The sequence below is a fragment of the Kogia breviceps genome, chromosome 7, assembly GCF_026419965.1.
Source record: "Kogia breviceps isolate mKogBre1 chromosome 7, mKogBre1 haplotype 1, whole genome shotgun sequence".
In the NCBI taxonomy this organism is placed as follows: Eukaryota; Metazoa; Chordata; class Mammalia; order Artiodactyla; family Physeteridae; genus Kogia; species Kogia breviceps.
Window position 1 is genome coordinate 22,877,509 of NC_081316.1, and position 14,184 is coordinate 22,891,692.

Here is a 14,184-nt window from a genome sequence, read left to right on the forward strand (position 1 = left end):
TGCCCCTGGAGCTGAGGTTAGAGTAGACAGCCCTCCTCCCCTGGGGGCCTTTCTCCTCCAGGGGCAAGGCAGAGAACACGCCCAGCATGAGTCCACCATCCACCGGCCAAGGGCCTGTCCCCTCCCTCCTTGCTCAGACAGATCACTCCTGTTAGGAGTGACAGCAGCCTGCTCCATCACTCTAATTGCAGTGTGGTTTGTGTTCATCAGGGAAACAGCAGGGCTTCCAAATTAAATTCCAATATGCAATTTATCCAAGATATAAGGCCTATTGAGAGACTATGTGCAGAACCCCCTGCCTTTCCTTCTGGAGGCAGGACGGTCCTGCTGCCAGCGCTGCCAGGTCCCAAGCTTGTCTCCCGGGACCAAGGCTCTCCTGAATGAGGATTCCCCCCTGGGCTGCTGGCCAGCTGCTTTCCCATTTTACAGATGGCTTTGCTGAGGCATAGAGGAGGGACTAACACATGGAAATAGTCCTGGGGACACCGAGGCCAGGACTGGTGTGGGCTTGTCTGTCTTTGGGAACTAGATGTGACAAAGCATCTCTCTGGCACACCTTGAAATGACAAATGAGACCATTCTGAGTGGTAGTAAGGGCCGTGGGCATCTCATTTTGAAGGTCAGAATCATTCTATCAGCGTTCATTTGCCTGGAAGAGGCTTCTGCACGGATCCCAGGCACAAACTTGCTCTCTCAGGCTTCGTACCAATGTGCCAACCCCTTCCTAATAGATAGATCTGCCAGGGGCTTGCAGACTGGCTCCCGTCACCTGTTTCCCCCAGCCCTGAAATGTTTTATGAATCATACAGACAGCAGAGCTAAGATGGCAAAGTCGATTGAAAACCACAGAGGCGAGGAAGTGATTGAACCAGAAAGGCGGCACGGCTGGAAGTGTTCACCCTTCTAAGTGGCTGCCCTCTGGCTCCGTCCTTCCTGAGCTCTGTGCAACAGGCAGTGAGTGGGTGCCCGGCCCCGGGAGCCCTTCTCCACGGTCTGCCGCGGTTTACTGTCAGAGACTAATCGTCCCAAGTAAGCTTTAGACTCAGGTGAGAAATAGAGCAAAATGCTAAAACATCCTCTGGGGCTCAGGGCTCCCTAATGTGAAGGGTGGGAGGATGTGGTGCAGGGACACCAAAGTGACACGAGCTGGAACCCTGGACACACGTGCTCCAGAGGGAAGTGTCTACAAAGCCAGCCCTGGGACTACTCTGGCGGTGCAGTGGTTAAGACTCCACACTTCCAATGCAAGGGGCATGGGTTTGATCCCTGGTTGGGGGACTAAGATCCCACATGCTGTGTTGTGCGGCCCAAAAGAAAAAAAGCCAGCCCTGCCTGGCAAAGCTGCATTTCTCCTGGGTCCCTGGATTCAGCTCCCAAACTGGCAGAGATTTCCAACCATTTCCCAGCTCGATAGCACCGTGGCTTTGGGGAACCAGCAAGGCAGCAAATAACCCTTAGGGAAGCAACGTCCAGTTTAGATGGGGAGCCTGGAGTCAGGAAGTGGACATTTCAGTCCAGAGCTGATGCCGTCCTTTGAAGTTGGAAGGTGGAAACTATAGGTCATACGCCAATTTCCTCAGAGGGGAAAGGAAATGCAAAGGAGGGGACATCACTGTCACAAAGTGATGGAAAAAGTTAAAAGTTAGTGGTTGGAGCATGGTCTCTGAGCGCAAATCTGAAATCGAGGGCTTTCGAGATTTAACTCTTAGAACAATCTTTTTATATCTCTGGCCCTTGGTTTCCCAATCTGGAAAGTGGGTAGAACAAGAATACCCACCTCTCATGCTTCATTTAGAGCAAGGGTCAGGAACATTTCCTATAAAAGTTGGGTAACAAATATTTTAGGCTTTGGGGGCCATGGGAACTCTGCTGCAGCAACTCAACTCTGCGGTCGTTGGAATGAAAGCAGCCATAGAAATAGTAAATGAATGGACATAGCTGTGTCCCAATAAGACTTTATTTACAAATCAGGTGGTGGGTCTGATTTAGCCTGTGAGTGAGTCACCGTTCGCCAACCCCTGATTGAGAGGATTATATGAGACAATGCAAACGAGAGCAAAGTGCTTGGCACAAAAACTAACCAATAAATATCAGCATCTTCCTCATCCTCTTCCTCTTCCTCTTCCGTATTGGCATCACCACTCAGCATTTGGATCATCAGGTGCTGCCTAATAAATACCTCTACTCCTCATCTCCCTGCCTTTACCAACAGGTTAAATTTCCAAAACGGGCACTTTACAGGGGTACATTCACTTCCTGGGTGCAGGTGCATTCAGGATTTCGCCTGCATAATGCAGATTCTCAAATCACTTAGCATTTAAAAGCAAGGGCGTCTTGGACCCCCAGTGAAGTCACAAGGCTATGACTCCCCGTTAGAAGTTTCTATTGCCCTACACAAGGGATTTCCTGTGTAATATAGCACAGATTTCTCTCTGCTGCTTGAAGAAGTAAAGGCGATTACAACCATTTTGCAGGCAAAACTGAGCTTTGGTAAAACAGGTTGACTTTGTGTAAAGTCAGGCTGAGAATCAGGAGCTGAGCGGATGCTTGACCCCAGGCCTGTGGACTCCAAATCCAGCGCTCGCGCCCCGATGTCACGTCTGCACTGAGTATCGGATCAGTCAGGATCTTTGCTGCAAATGATAAACTTGCTGTTTTAAACAGAAAAGGAATTCACTAGGTGGCCAGGAGAATTTCTGGGAGGAACAGAGAATCGAGCTAGAGGCTGTTGAGGGGAAAATACACCCCCATGAGAACGCCTGGTGCTCGGCTGCAGACACTCCTGACACAGGAGCCACAGCTGGCCCGACTCTGGGTGCCTTTAAATGCCTGCCCCTGCTGCAGCCTCAAGTTCAATGTCCTCTGCCACCTCAGAACCAGTCCTGCACGGCGCCCCCTTCTACATGTTACTCTCTTTCAAATGCAAGTCTTCAAGTGAGGGTCCTATTGGCCTGAGCCTCGTCATGTGTCTGGACCCCAGTTCCCAGATGAGTTACTGACTGCTTCCTGGCGGGGGGTCGGGGGGGGGCAGGCAGAACGCAAAGGAGGAGGGGGATTCCCCAAACCCAGGAAGGCTGTGCCCAAGGTGCTGAGCCGACTCCACCCTGGGGTCTAAACCTCACAGAAATGAAGCAAGGAGTCAAAGAGATGCCCGTACACCCCTGTTCAGAGCAGCATGAGTCACAATAGCGAAAAGGTGGAAACCACTCAGATGTGTCTGTGTATGGCTGAATGGACAAATGAAATGTGGCGTAACTGTACGATGGAACATTATTCAGCCTTAAAAAGGAAGGAAGGGCTTCCCTGGTGGCGCAGTGGTTGAGAGTCCGCCTGCCGATGCAGGGGACACGGGTTCGTGCCCCGGTCCGGGAAGATCCCACATGCCGTGGAGCGGCTGGGCCCGTGAGCCATGGCCGCTGGGCCTGCGCGTCTGGAGCCTGCGCTCCGCAACGGGAGAGGCCACAACTGTGAGAGGCCCGCGCACGGCAAAAAAAAAAAAAAAAAAGAAGGAAATTGACATGCGCTACAACGTGGATGAACGTTGATGATATTATGCTAAGTGAAACAAATCAGACACAGAAGGACAAATACGGTATGATTCCACTCGCATGAGGTACCTAGAATAGTCAAATACATAGGCAGAAAGTAGAACGGTGGTTGTCAGGGACAGGGAGGAGGGGAATTATTGTCTAATTGGTACACAGTTTTAGTTTGAGAAGATGAAAAAGTCCTAGGAGTGAACGGTGGTGACGGTTGGAAAACAATGTCAATGTACTTCATGCTACCGAACCGTACACTTAGAAATGATTGAAATCAGGACTTCCCTGGTGGCGCAGTGGTTAAGAATCTGCCTTCCAATGCAGGGGACGTGGGTTCAATCCTTGGTCAGGGAACTGGATCCCACGCGCGTGCCGCAACTAAGGGTCACACGCCACAACTAAGACCTGGCGCACACACACACACACACACACACACACACACAAATGATTGAAATGGTAAAATTGTACGTTATGTATATTTTATCACAAAGGAAGGTGCTGGGCATGACAGAGATCCACTCTAAGAACTCAAGATTTCATTTTCGAGAAGGGGCAAAGGAGGCCCAGAAAGTGACTGATTGGTGGCAAAGTTGGCAATTGTCAATCTCAAGTACTTGCTCCTTCCAGAAAGAAACTGTCGGTGACTGTTACAAGTCTGGTGACAGCTCCTCAGCCTTGCTCCCCCAGGTTCTAACAAATAGGACTGGGCCAGGGAAGTGACTCAATGAGTTGAGTGGGTTGGATGGGAGACAGTAAGGAGAAGGGGTGACTGTGATGTGCTGAGTCACAGAGGTTCCGTCTGAACAGGGCAGCTGCCCCTCAGCGCTGGCTAATCTGACACGTGGGCAGGGAGCCCAATGCTGCTCTATCTCCTGGCTCTTTAAAAGAAGCCAGACATCCAGATATTTACGTGAAATCCCCTGAACTTTAATCGTTGGTGACAGATTCAAATAATATGAGTCTGCAAGCTGGTTGAAATCTATCTCTGGGTTGGATGCCACCCTTGGGCTGCTGGTTTGCGAACTCTGTTTGAACCCAGAGGCAAGGGCCAAAGATAACATCAAGATGTCAGTTTTAATAGTAGATGCCCCGAAAACTTTCCAAGTACTGTACAGGGCTCCCAGGAAAGAATGATAAGAAAAACATAGCTATTAACTAAAATCAAAATGAGAGTCTTGTGTTACATTTTACTTCCCAATCTAAGCCCTCAGATCTTCCAGTGGGAGAGTTTGGACTGCAGAGTAAACTCCACGGGCACTCAACCACCCTGCCTGTCCAAGGAGCAGGAAGAGCTCTGCCTCTAAAACTCATTAACCAGGGAATGGGGGGGGGGTGACGACAGATCGAGAGGGGCAAAGAGGACAGGGGAGGATGAGAGGAAAAGGGTAGGAGGGAGAGAGGATTTTCGGCCTTTCCTCAAGGCTCACTCCTCCTTCTGGAATCTCTGAAATGCGGGTTCCCAGTTAGAGCAATCGGTTCTCTAGCTGATGTGGCCCAATTGATATTTTTACTTGGTTTGACTCTTACCTAGTAAATTTGCTCTTGTGAGAAGGGTGTCAGGAAGCAGGAGAGAGGGAAACCATGGAGAGGGGGCTGGAAGCCTTACACTTTTCCATCTTTTCTATTCTAACTCATTTGGTTTGACAGCCTAATCTGAGGTCCTCCTACCGGCGTTTCTCTCAGGGCAGGGGATGAGCATCTTATTCCCATCTTCACAAAGTTGCTTATCCAACACCCCCAACTGTCCCTTTATGAGTCTCCCTGGGACCCAAAGTGGGCAGTAGAAAGTTCTGTTCAGGGTCAACACAGATCATCAATAAAAGTCACTCCGACGCCATGCATTTCTATTTCCCAGCACAAGTTGTCCAAACAGCATATCAGAGATTATATTAAATAATAGAATCATTCCAGTTTTGAAAACTATGAACTCCAATTATCAGATACACCTAGAAAAATTAAAGGTCAAAGATGAAATTCCCCTTTCTCATTAAATACAAAGAAATTAAGATCCAATACTCATTGAGTCTAATTTGCTACATGACAAGAACCCTTTCACTGGGAGGAGAGAGTATCTGTTCTGGAAACCACTGCACGAACAAAGTTCACGGTCCCCGGGTGGGCTGGATGCCTGTTGTCTCCACTCCCATCTCAGGCTGGGAAACATGCTTCCTGGAATCCCCTTCCTTGTGTGGTTCTAGGGGCGAGTGTGTCAATGAAAGGAGCTCACGTGAGATTTGAAGGCAGAAAGGCAGCAAGCCATTACTCTGCACTGGGGTGATCTGTCACAAGACTTTGAGTCCTCTCCATGAGCTAAGTCATTGCTGTACCATCTTTGACTTCCTGTAGTGCCTTCTTGGTCCCCTTGCAAGCTCTCAGTTCTCTACTTGCCCTACACTCAGGCTGGTGGTGTTGTTAACTGTGTCTGGGATCCTCCTGCTGTAGCCTTCCAGGCGTCGCTCCACCAGCTCTTCCTGCATCAGTGTTAAGCCCTAATTTCCATCTTCAAACCTTTATTCCTGCAATAGTAGTAGTGGCTCTGACTGATCCCAGCTGATACACTGGGCAAACATAAACATGACTTTCATGAAGAGCCAGTTATCAGATCTAAGCCAAGCCAGCAACTGGGGTCAAGACACTCACATTCAGTCATTTCCTGGTAACTGATTCCAACTGGAGGGATGAGCTATTTAAACAGTTTATTTTTCACTTACACGGAAGCCAACCCCTTCTTCTCTTTCTATAATACCCTGATAACTCATTTTCCTGCTTGAACCAGGTGTCAGTTCCTCATCTCTGAACTGGGGCTGCCGTCCTCTCCAAACAGGATCTGTGGTCCTAGGGAGTTTCTAGGCACATCTGCATGCCCTTAGCTGATTCACAGACTAGCACACGAGGAACACACTCCAAGTTGAAGGTCTGGCTCAAGTTCCTTTGCAAAAGAGTCACACTTCATGCAGGGTCACATGGTGGGCTTGTGTTCAAGTACCACGTCAATCCCTAGGTCCTCTTCTGCACATTCCAGTGTATTATTTCTTAAACTGACTCACCTCCTGACTCATGGATAACATTTGCATTGGTCCAAATTAAGTTTTCATACCATACTTTTTGAATATATTCCCCAGTGCTCCTTCCCAAGGTCCTATGTGCTTCTTTGGTCTAGGAATCCCTCAATGTCATTTGGGTGGTAACAATACCTTGGTCAGGAGAGAGCCCTGGTATGTCTTAATACAGTGGCTACAACTGAGTCCCAAAGATGACAATATCAAGATTCTAAGTGGATTTTAATTCCTGACGGTTCTCTGATACGGAAGAGTATCTGGAGATGGGTGTTCCAGGCAGAAGGAATGGCAAGAGCCAATGTCCTGAGCTGGGAGTGTGCCTGGTGGGTTCAAGAGTCAGCAAGGTGGCCCAGACTTGGAGCAGACTTGAGGGAGAGGGGGAGATTAGCAGAAGGTGAGGCTAGATATGTACTGGAGAGTCAATGGTGTGAGATCCAGGAGACCATGATTTTAACTTTTATCTGGAGTGACTTGAAAGTTACTCAAGCATTCTGAGAATTGGCTGAAGGGGGGCAACCTAGAAGAGAGATGATGAGAGCCATGTGGGGCTGAGAAATTGTGTCTCCAGAGGAACCACATAGATCTGACATAGAAATTGTCACTGATCCTGGACTTTAAATCTGATTAGATGGGATGGTTGGGTTTCTTCTTTCAGGAGGGGGTGAAGGTATCCTATGTGTGAAAAGAAGAGTATAAACGTATAATTGGTGGCCGGTGCCAAAATCCACTTCTGGTTCTTCCGGGACACATAGCCAATTTACCTGCCCAGCCTCCCTTGAAGGTAGGTGTGGCTATGGGACTGGCCAGGCTACGGGCAATGCAATTTGAGTGGAGAGGTGCGTGGTACTTCCATGCCCGGCCCATAAACACTGCCCATTTTTGCTCATTTGTTGCCTTTTCCTCTGCTGGCTCACAGGGATGATTCACCAGGGTGAACCTGAAAGCCAAGTACAGCCAGATGCTGCCTGGCAATGGAATTTAGCATGAATGACCCTCATTCAGAACACAAGCCCTGCCCAGCTGAGGCAACAGTCATATTAAAATAAATAAGCTTCCCCCAATATTGCATCCCAGTCCCCTATGGTCATGCCTTTAAGCCCCAAATCTGAAGGGAAATCAGCCCCTCAGCTCTTGTGAGCCCAGCTGCCTTAGAATTTCCAAGGGGTGTTTGTCTAAGGGACTGATGCATTCTACCTCTTGGGGTAGATAAAAGAATTAATTGTGGAAAGCCTAGTTAACAGCATGCATAGTTGAATCTAAGTCTTTGGGTAGCTTGACAAGGGTGATAGATAGGAATGCATCTCTGATCCATCAACTTAAAAATCCTACGTGGGTTGGGGGTGACTCTTGGCGGGTAATTCACCCATTTCAATACTTTCAGTGGTTTAGGGACAGTTCTAGAACCCACAAGCGAGTGAGTTCAGGTTTCAAGGTAGAATTCCTCTTCTATGGCTTTATCCATGTTCCTGTGACCTACCCTCAATGACCATCTCATAAAAAGCACACCTAACCCAAGCCCCAAATGCCTGCAGCTTGAAACTGACCTTGCCACCTAGGTTTAAGGAAGGCTGTTGAGTCTCCTGACATTTTCACTGTAACATTGCCTCTGCTCCCTTCAGACCTGGCTATGTTGCCTCAAGCTTGTGGTTGCAGGATATCTCCTTATGTATATTAGAAATTGTGCCAGCCAGTTGTGGGTCCTATTCCTTGGTGAGGCTCTATACTACCAGACCCTTCCATATGAGAATTGTCCCTCTCCTACTCCATGTAATTCTGGTGGGGCTGTCAATCAATCAAGAGTTCCCACCTACAATAGTGGCCATAGGACCAACGATGACCAATCATAGTCCACTGAAGGGAGTTTCCACTGGTTCTCAGAGAGAATCTCGTTTTCTTAGATCACGAACCTGGATCTTCTGGGACCCTCTTTTCCACCACATTTTGTAAAGCCATGAAGTCATCGCTTTACACAGGTAAAGCAGGACTCAGAAGCTGGAGGGGGCAAAACAGGTTCCTAACGACAGCTGTTGATCAACTGGATCCAGCCCTGCCTCAAATCATTTTCCATACCCTTGAACGCAGTTGCATTAGCCAACACATCTTCTAAAATTTAACACATTCAGCTTGTATGAGTGGGATTCCTTACAACTATCACTTACAATTGGGGGTTCTATTAATGTTCCCATTCACTTGTTTAACTATAAGATGTCAAGGGAGTCTGCATATTTTCTTACTGGATACATTTCTTTTCCTTATGGACATGTATCCACTGCAGCCATCAGAAGCTCCTTCTTTCTTATACAATTCATTCTTTGAATCTACTGCCTTGTCTGCGGATAGCAAGTTAAATGGAGAAGATGAACAATATCTCCCAGATCATTTATCCCCATGAACTTTTCTCTAGAAGGCAGACTGTTGTGTTACTTTATCACCTTAGAGAATCCTTACTGAGAGGAGTTGTTTGAACAAGACCTTTGCATTCAACCCACTGTTTGGGACCTCACTGGGAGAGCCTCTACTCATCGTAACCCTGTATTTCCTTATTCACTGGAAAAGAGCTAATAGGGTCAATTCAAATGAACTTCACAGGTCCCTGAACTGCCTGCTTCCTAAGTTCTTCCATTTTTAACTTTTTGGTGGTTGGTGCCATTTTAAGGGTTCCAATATTCCAGGCCAGTCATTAACACACCGTTTCTTTTCTACAATGCCCTTAGCTTCGGATCCATGAGTACAATGTGGGAATGATCCTTTAGGCCAGGGGTTGGCAAATGACAAAGCCAGATCCAGCCCATTTTGGTAGTTATTGGAACACCGGCACACCCATGCATTTATGTATTGTCCATGGCGGTTTTTGTAGTTGCTACAGAAACCATATGGCTGCAAAGCCAAAAATTATTTATTATCAGACCCTTTACACAAAAAGTTTACTGACCTCTGCTCCAGATTAGCATTTCTTGATTGTTTCCTCATCCTAGCAGCACAAAAAATGGTACTCTGAGAAAAAAGGAATTAATATCTTGACAAGCCTTTGGGCATATTGTTTGGTAAAGTCTACTCTAGACCACTTGGGGCAGGACTTGACCTGGTATATACTTGGGATACCACTATCTGATAGCCTAGTCTTCTTTTTGACATATCTGGGTACCAGTACATGATCTACATCTTGGTTCTGTAGGTCCTATGTTTTGATCCCCATGTAGATTTTAATTTTGGTCAAGGCCAAGGTTATTTTTGTTCATGGGTGGTGGTGGTAGTGGTGACCTCCTGGGCACGCTGACTTCCTGTGCAACTGTCCCTGCAGCGTAAAATGAGACTTGTAAGAGCACAAAGATGCTCCCATCACTGGTGGGACCGATGGGAGCCATTTGTGGTTCAAAACCAATTACCAACGTATCTGTGCCTGAGTTACAGCGTGGCCCTGAATATGTGGTCAGAATTTGTTCCAGTTATCACAGCCACTTGCTCCTTTCCTTCAAGCAGTGCCACAGTGAAGTCACTATGGGCATAGAGAGCATAGTTAATGCCCATATTCTGAACTGACATCCCAGGGCCCTTGATACGAACTGGTGTCCATGGAATACATACCTCTGTATTCCAACCACACCAAATGTGGAATCCTTAAACGCCCACCATATTTTGAGGTCCTATCAATATTCTCTCACCTTTTCTCATTTTATTAGGGCATACATTCATTGCAGAAGCCATGACAGAAGCGGCTGTCCACTCTTTATATCGCCATAGAGAAGAAAAGGGGGTTAAGGACCATTCACACCAACAGAAAGAATGAAACTGCAAGTTTATTTGAAAGTATAAAATTTAAAAAAACCTAATCAAAAAACAAAAAGCAACCACACACAACCTTTCCAGTTTACATCAACTTTGAATGTCACACATGATTTATTTACCACTTGCTTGCATTTTTTTAAAATGTCAATTTCAAAGTAGAAGGAGTTGAGGGCAGGTGATAATGATCATAGCTGAACGATTTTAATGCTAAAATAAAAAGGACTCACTGATCTCATTTGAGAAAAGAGAGCAGGGATGGTTTTCTGATTGGCATAGATTTAGGCCGTGTATAAAAAAAAATCCTGGTTGGAATGAGTTAAAAAATAATGCTGGCCACTTATTTGCTATTTTGAGTAGGGGAAAAAAACAAAACAAAAAACCCCTGCAGCTTTGGTGTCCTATTTATATCTTTTTAAAAACAGCCATTTAAAAAAATCAAATCTATAATAAAAACATCCCTGTGTTTGTTTTAAAAAACAACATTAACAGGCTCTCCTTATGCTACTAAGGCCATTTCTTTCCTAAGATGCCTGGAAGCTGAAAAGCACGTGAGATTAATTCACCGCACGATTAATTAAATTAGAATCCTTTCCTCTAAACAACTTCCAGAGCACCAGAAAGAAGCAGGGGCCACCAAAGGGAGAAAAGAAGCCACTCTGGCTCACAGGAGATGAAATATTCAGCTAGAGTTCCTCACATACTCTGGCTGCCACCAAAAGTTCTTTCTTCACTGGATTACTCAGAAAATAACTCATGTTATTTTAAAAATGAAAGATGTAGACAACTGTGTTCCTTTTCTTAACTTAAAATAAAAATCACCAAGTGGCTAGCTTTCCTGTAACACACTTTGAATTTGGTTAAAAAAAAAAAGTCTGCAGAATAGGATCATTGAATGCCACTTCATCCCCCCTCCTGCAGGCTCCGTTTGAATAGCATCAAAGAGGTTACTGACCACGTGGAAAGCAGCTCTGCATGGGTGACAGCTGCCCGGAGTGGCTCCACTTGGCTCCAGTTTTGTCCCCCCCCAGCCATTAGTGTAGTTTCTTGACGAATAACATCTACGTTTCCACCCATGACTTCCTGAGGGGGTTGACACCGTGGCTGGCTGGGCACAGAGAAAGAGGAAAGCTACCATAAACACAAAGCCTATGAGCCGAGGGAGAAAGGCGTCCCTCTTACGGCATCCTTCAAGAACTCGATAAATAATAACTCAAAGTGCAACAATGCACAGACGCCTGGCACACAGGGCAGTCTGGGGGTACTTGTTACTAGCGCGCTCAGCGGGACAAAGGCACGATCTCCTTTTGCATCTTTGCTTGGACCTCACTAATGGAAAAACAAACAAACAAAAGACAGCTCTCCTATACACATATAAATAGTCCCTTAACTAGAAGGGAAAAAACAAACACACTGTTTCAAATGCATTTCTAAGAGATTAAAAAAAAAAAAAAAGTCCAAATGGCAAATCTTGACTCCAAACTATTAGCCACATCTGTCAGAGGAGAAACTATGGGATGCTCGGAGAGGCCTGAGCCTCTCTCTGATTCCAGCCCTAACCCTACATTGCAGCGCTGGAATCTGGGCCTTGGGAAGGGGGGGTGAGTGCAGCCCAGGAATCCAGGCTCTCTCGGGGGAGGTACTGAATTAGGTTCTCACGTTGAGTTAGAACCTACAGTGTTCTCAAGTCCGAATGCACAGGTAAAATGACTTCTGAGTGTCTGGGGGACTTAGGGGGCGAGTGTTGAAGCTGCATGAGTGGGCAAGGCAGGCTGGGTGTGCCTTACAGGGACAAAGGGCCAGATCAGATTTCTGGGCAACTCAGGTTTAGTACTCATCCCTGGTTTATGGGCAGGTCACAGCTGGGAGGGAGACAATCCAGAAACCAGGGAAAGGATTGTGGACCGAAGCAGACCCAGGATCTTGGCAGCCTGTATTTTAGGAGCTGAGAGCTCAGATAAGCTCATGGTGGGGCTCCCTGCCTGTTCTGGGATGAGGCTGATGATATATGACGCTGGAGAAAGCTCTCGAAACAAGGATTCTCGGACAAATTTTTAAATCCAGACTCTATCCAGACCTGATGGTTTCAGAGTCCTTCAGAAAACCAAAACGACACTGTGCGTCACTGCGTGACTCACGGCAACAGTGTTCTCTGGCCCCGACCCAGAGCAATGAACAGCCTAGTGCAAGGCGGGTTCTGATGCTCCCCTGGATTCTCTCTGGAGTGGCCAAACAATGACAGCCTCCTGGTAGGATCATCCAACCCAAATCTCCAAATGGAGCTCTAAGGAAGCGGCCCACAGAGAATTTGGCCCAGTGTCCTCGGCCCTTCTGAGCACCCCAGACGGCACAAACACTGCTCTCTCAAGGGCTACCTAAGTACCGCACTCTCTGGCCGCCTACTCAGCAAGATTCCAGCAGGAACAGAATGATGTGGAGAGTGAGGCTGTGATCCTGGGCCCCGAAGGAAGAGTAACTGCCCAGAAAAGATGCACATACGTCAGGGCAACTGAGAGGCCAGAACAGTGCCAGGTCGCCCTCCAAAGAACATCCCTGAAATCTGGGGAAGGAGGTGAACGGAGAGACAGCTGACACCCCACATCACTCCTCCAGGCATCCCGGGAGCTTCCCATGAGCGCAAGTTGTTAGGATGGTAACAAGTCAGAGAAGAGGAATCCATATGGACTTTGGAAGAGCTGGATTTTATACTTCTTCGGTGCCCTGGCTGGGTGCAGAGTCCCTAGGCTCCGTGGTGCCTTCCTGTGGGCCAGGCTGCCTCGGGCTGTGGCCCGTGTCTTCCATACTCAGGAGGCTGCTGGCTGCGTGGGAACTGGTGCTGTTGGCGCTGCCAGACCGGGAGCGGTAAGGGGGCAGGTAAGCTTGGTTCAGAGACTCGGTGTCTGAAGAGTAGGGCGGCGGAGGGAGGTCGTACCATGCGGGTCTGCGATGGAGAGAGCAGGATGGGGCGGGGTGGGGGGAAGGCGGGGAGAGGAGGGGGAAGAGAAAACATTAGGAGCCCAGGCGCGGCAGGCAATGCCAACTCCCGCCCTTTTCTGAGCGGATGCTGACATCGGGAATGAGATTTTCCTTCCCAGGAGAAAGGCAATCCAAGGACCAGGAAAACCAGTGATTTGTAAGAAGACGAAAGGAACAGATAAAAGGTCAGCGTGCTCTGCCTGGCTTGTGCTGACTGGACAGTGCCAAAACCACAAGCTTTGGTAGGGAGAATTCTAAATACTCCCCGGCTCATCCTGGGGGGTTTGGCAGGGATTAACCTGGCCTGGTGTTTTGATAGAGCCCCTGACAGTCCACAGAACTGGGGGTCCTTACTGAAAGCCAACTCTTCCTGGCTGTGCGGACTTGGGTGAGAGGATATCCTGTCAAACCCTCAGTCTCCCTATCTATAGAAGGGAGTGATAATGACACCTTGCTTGCAATGAAATAACTTAAAAGACATTTTATTTTCCGGCTCTCATTTATGGAAGGCTTACTACGAGTCAGGCACGGCGCCACCTACCTTACATCCCTTATTTAATGCTCATAAGAATTTTAGGAGAGAGCCATTACTTTCATGCCCATTGTACAGGGGAGAAAACTGAGGCAAAGGGGCATTAAATGGCTTGCACAGGATCACAAACAACTAGTAAGCAGCAGTGCTAGGATTTGAACCCAGGAATTCTGTCTCCAGATGCAGCAGTTTTAACCTTGCTCTACACTGGATGGTCCAAATGAGTGAGGTCTTGGCACAGTTAGCCCGGGAACACTGCCTGCAAAGTGCCTTGTGCCACACATGGTGAGTCCTG

General features: G+C 47.6%; 1 protein-coding gene across 3 annotated transcripts in view; it reads right to left on the reverse strand.

Annotated features, from left to right (window-relative positions):
* Positions 1-10,258: 10,258 nt before the first annotated feature.
* Positions 10,259-14,184, reverse strand: part of LDLRAD3 (low density lipoprotein receptor class A domain containing 3) — a 253,559-nt gene continuing 249,633 nt past the window's right edge. For all 3 annotated transcript variants that reach the window (XM_067039437.1, XM_059069951.2, XM_067039436.1), the window contains one exon: positions 10,259-13,322. In XM_067039437.1, the coding sequence (XP_066895538.1) occupies positions 13,085-13,322 (238 nt within the window). In that variant the 3' untranslated portion in view covers positions 10,259-13,084. The remainder of the gene's footprint in view (positions 13,323-14,184) is intronic.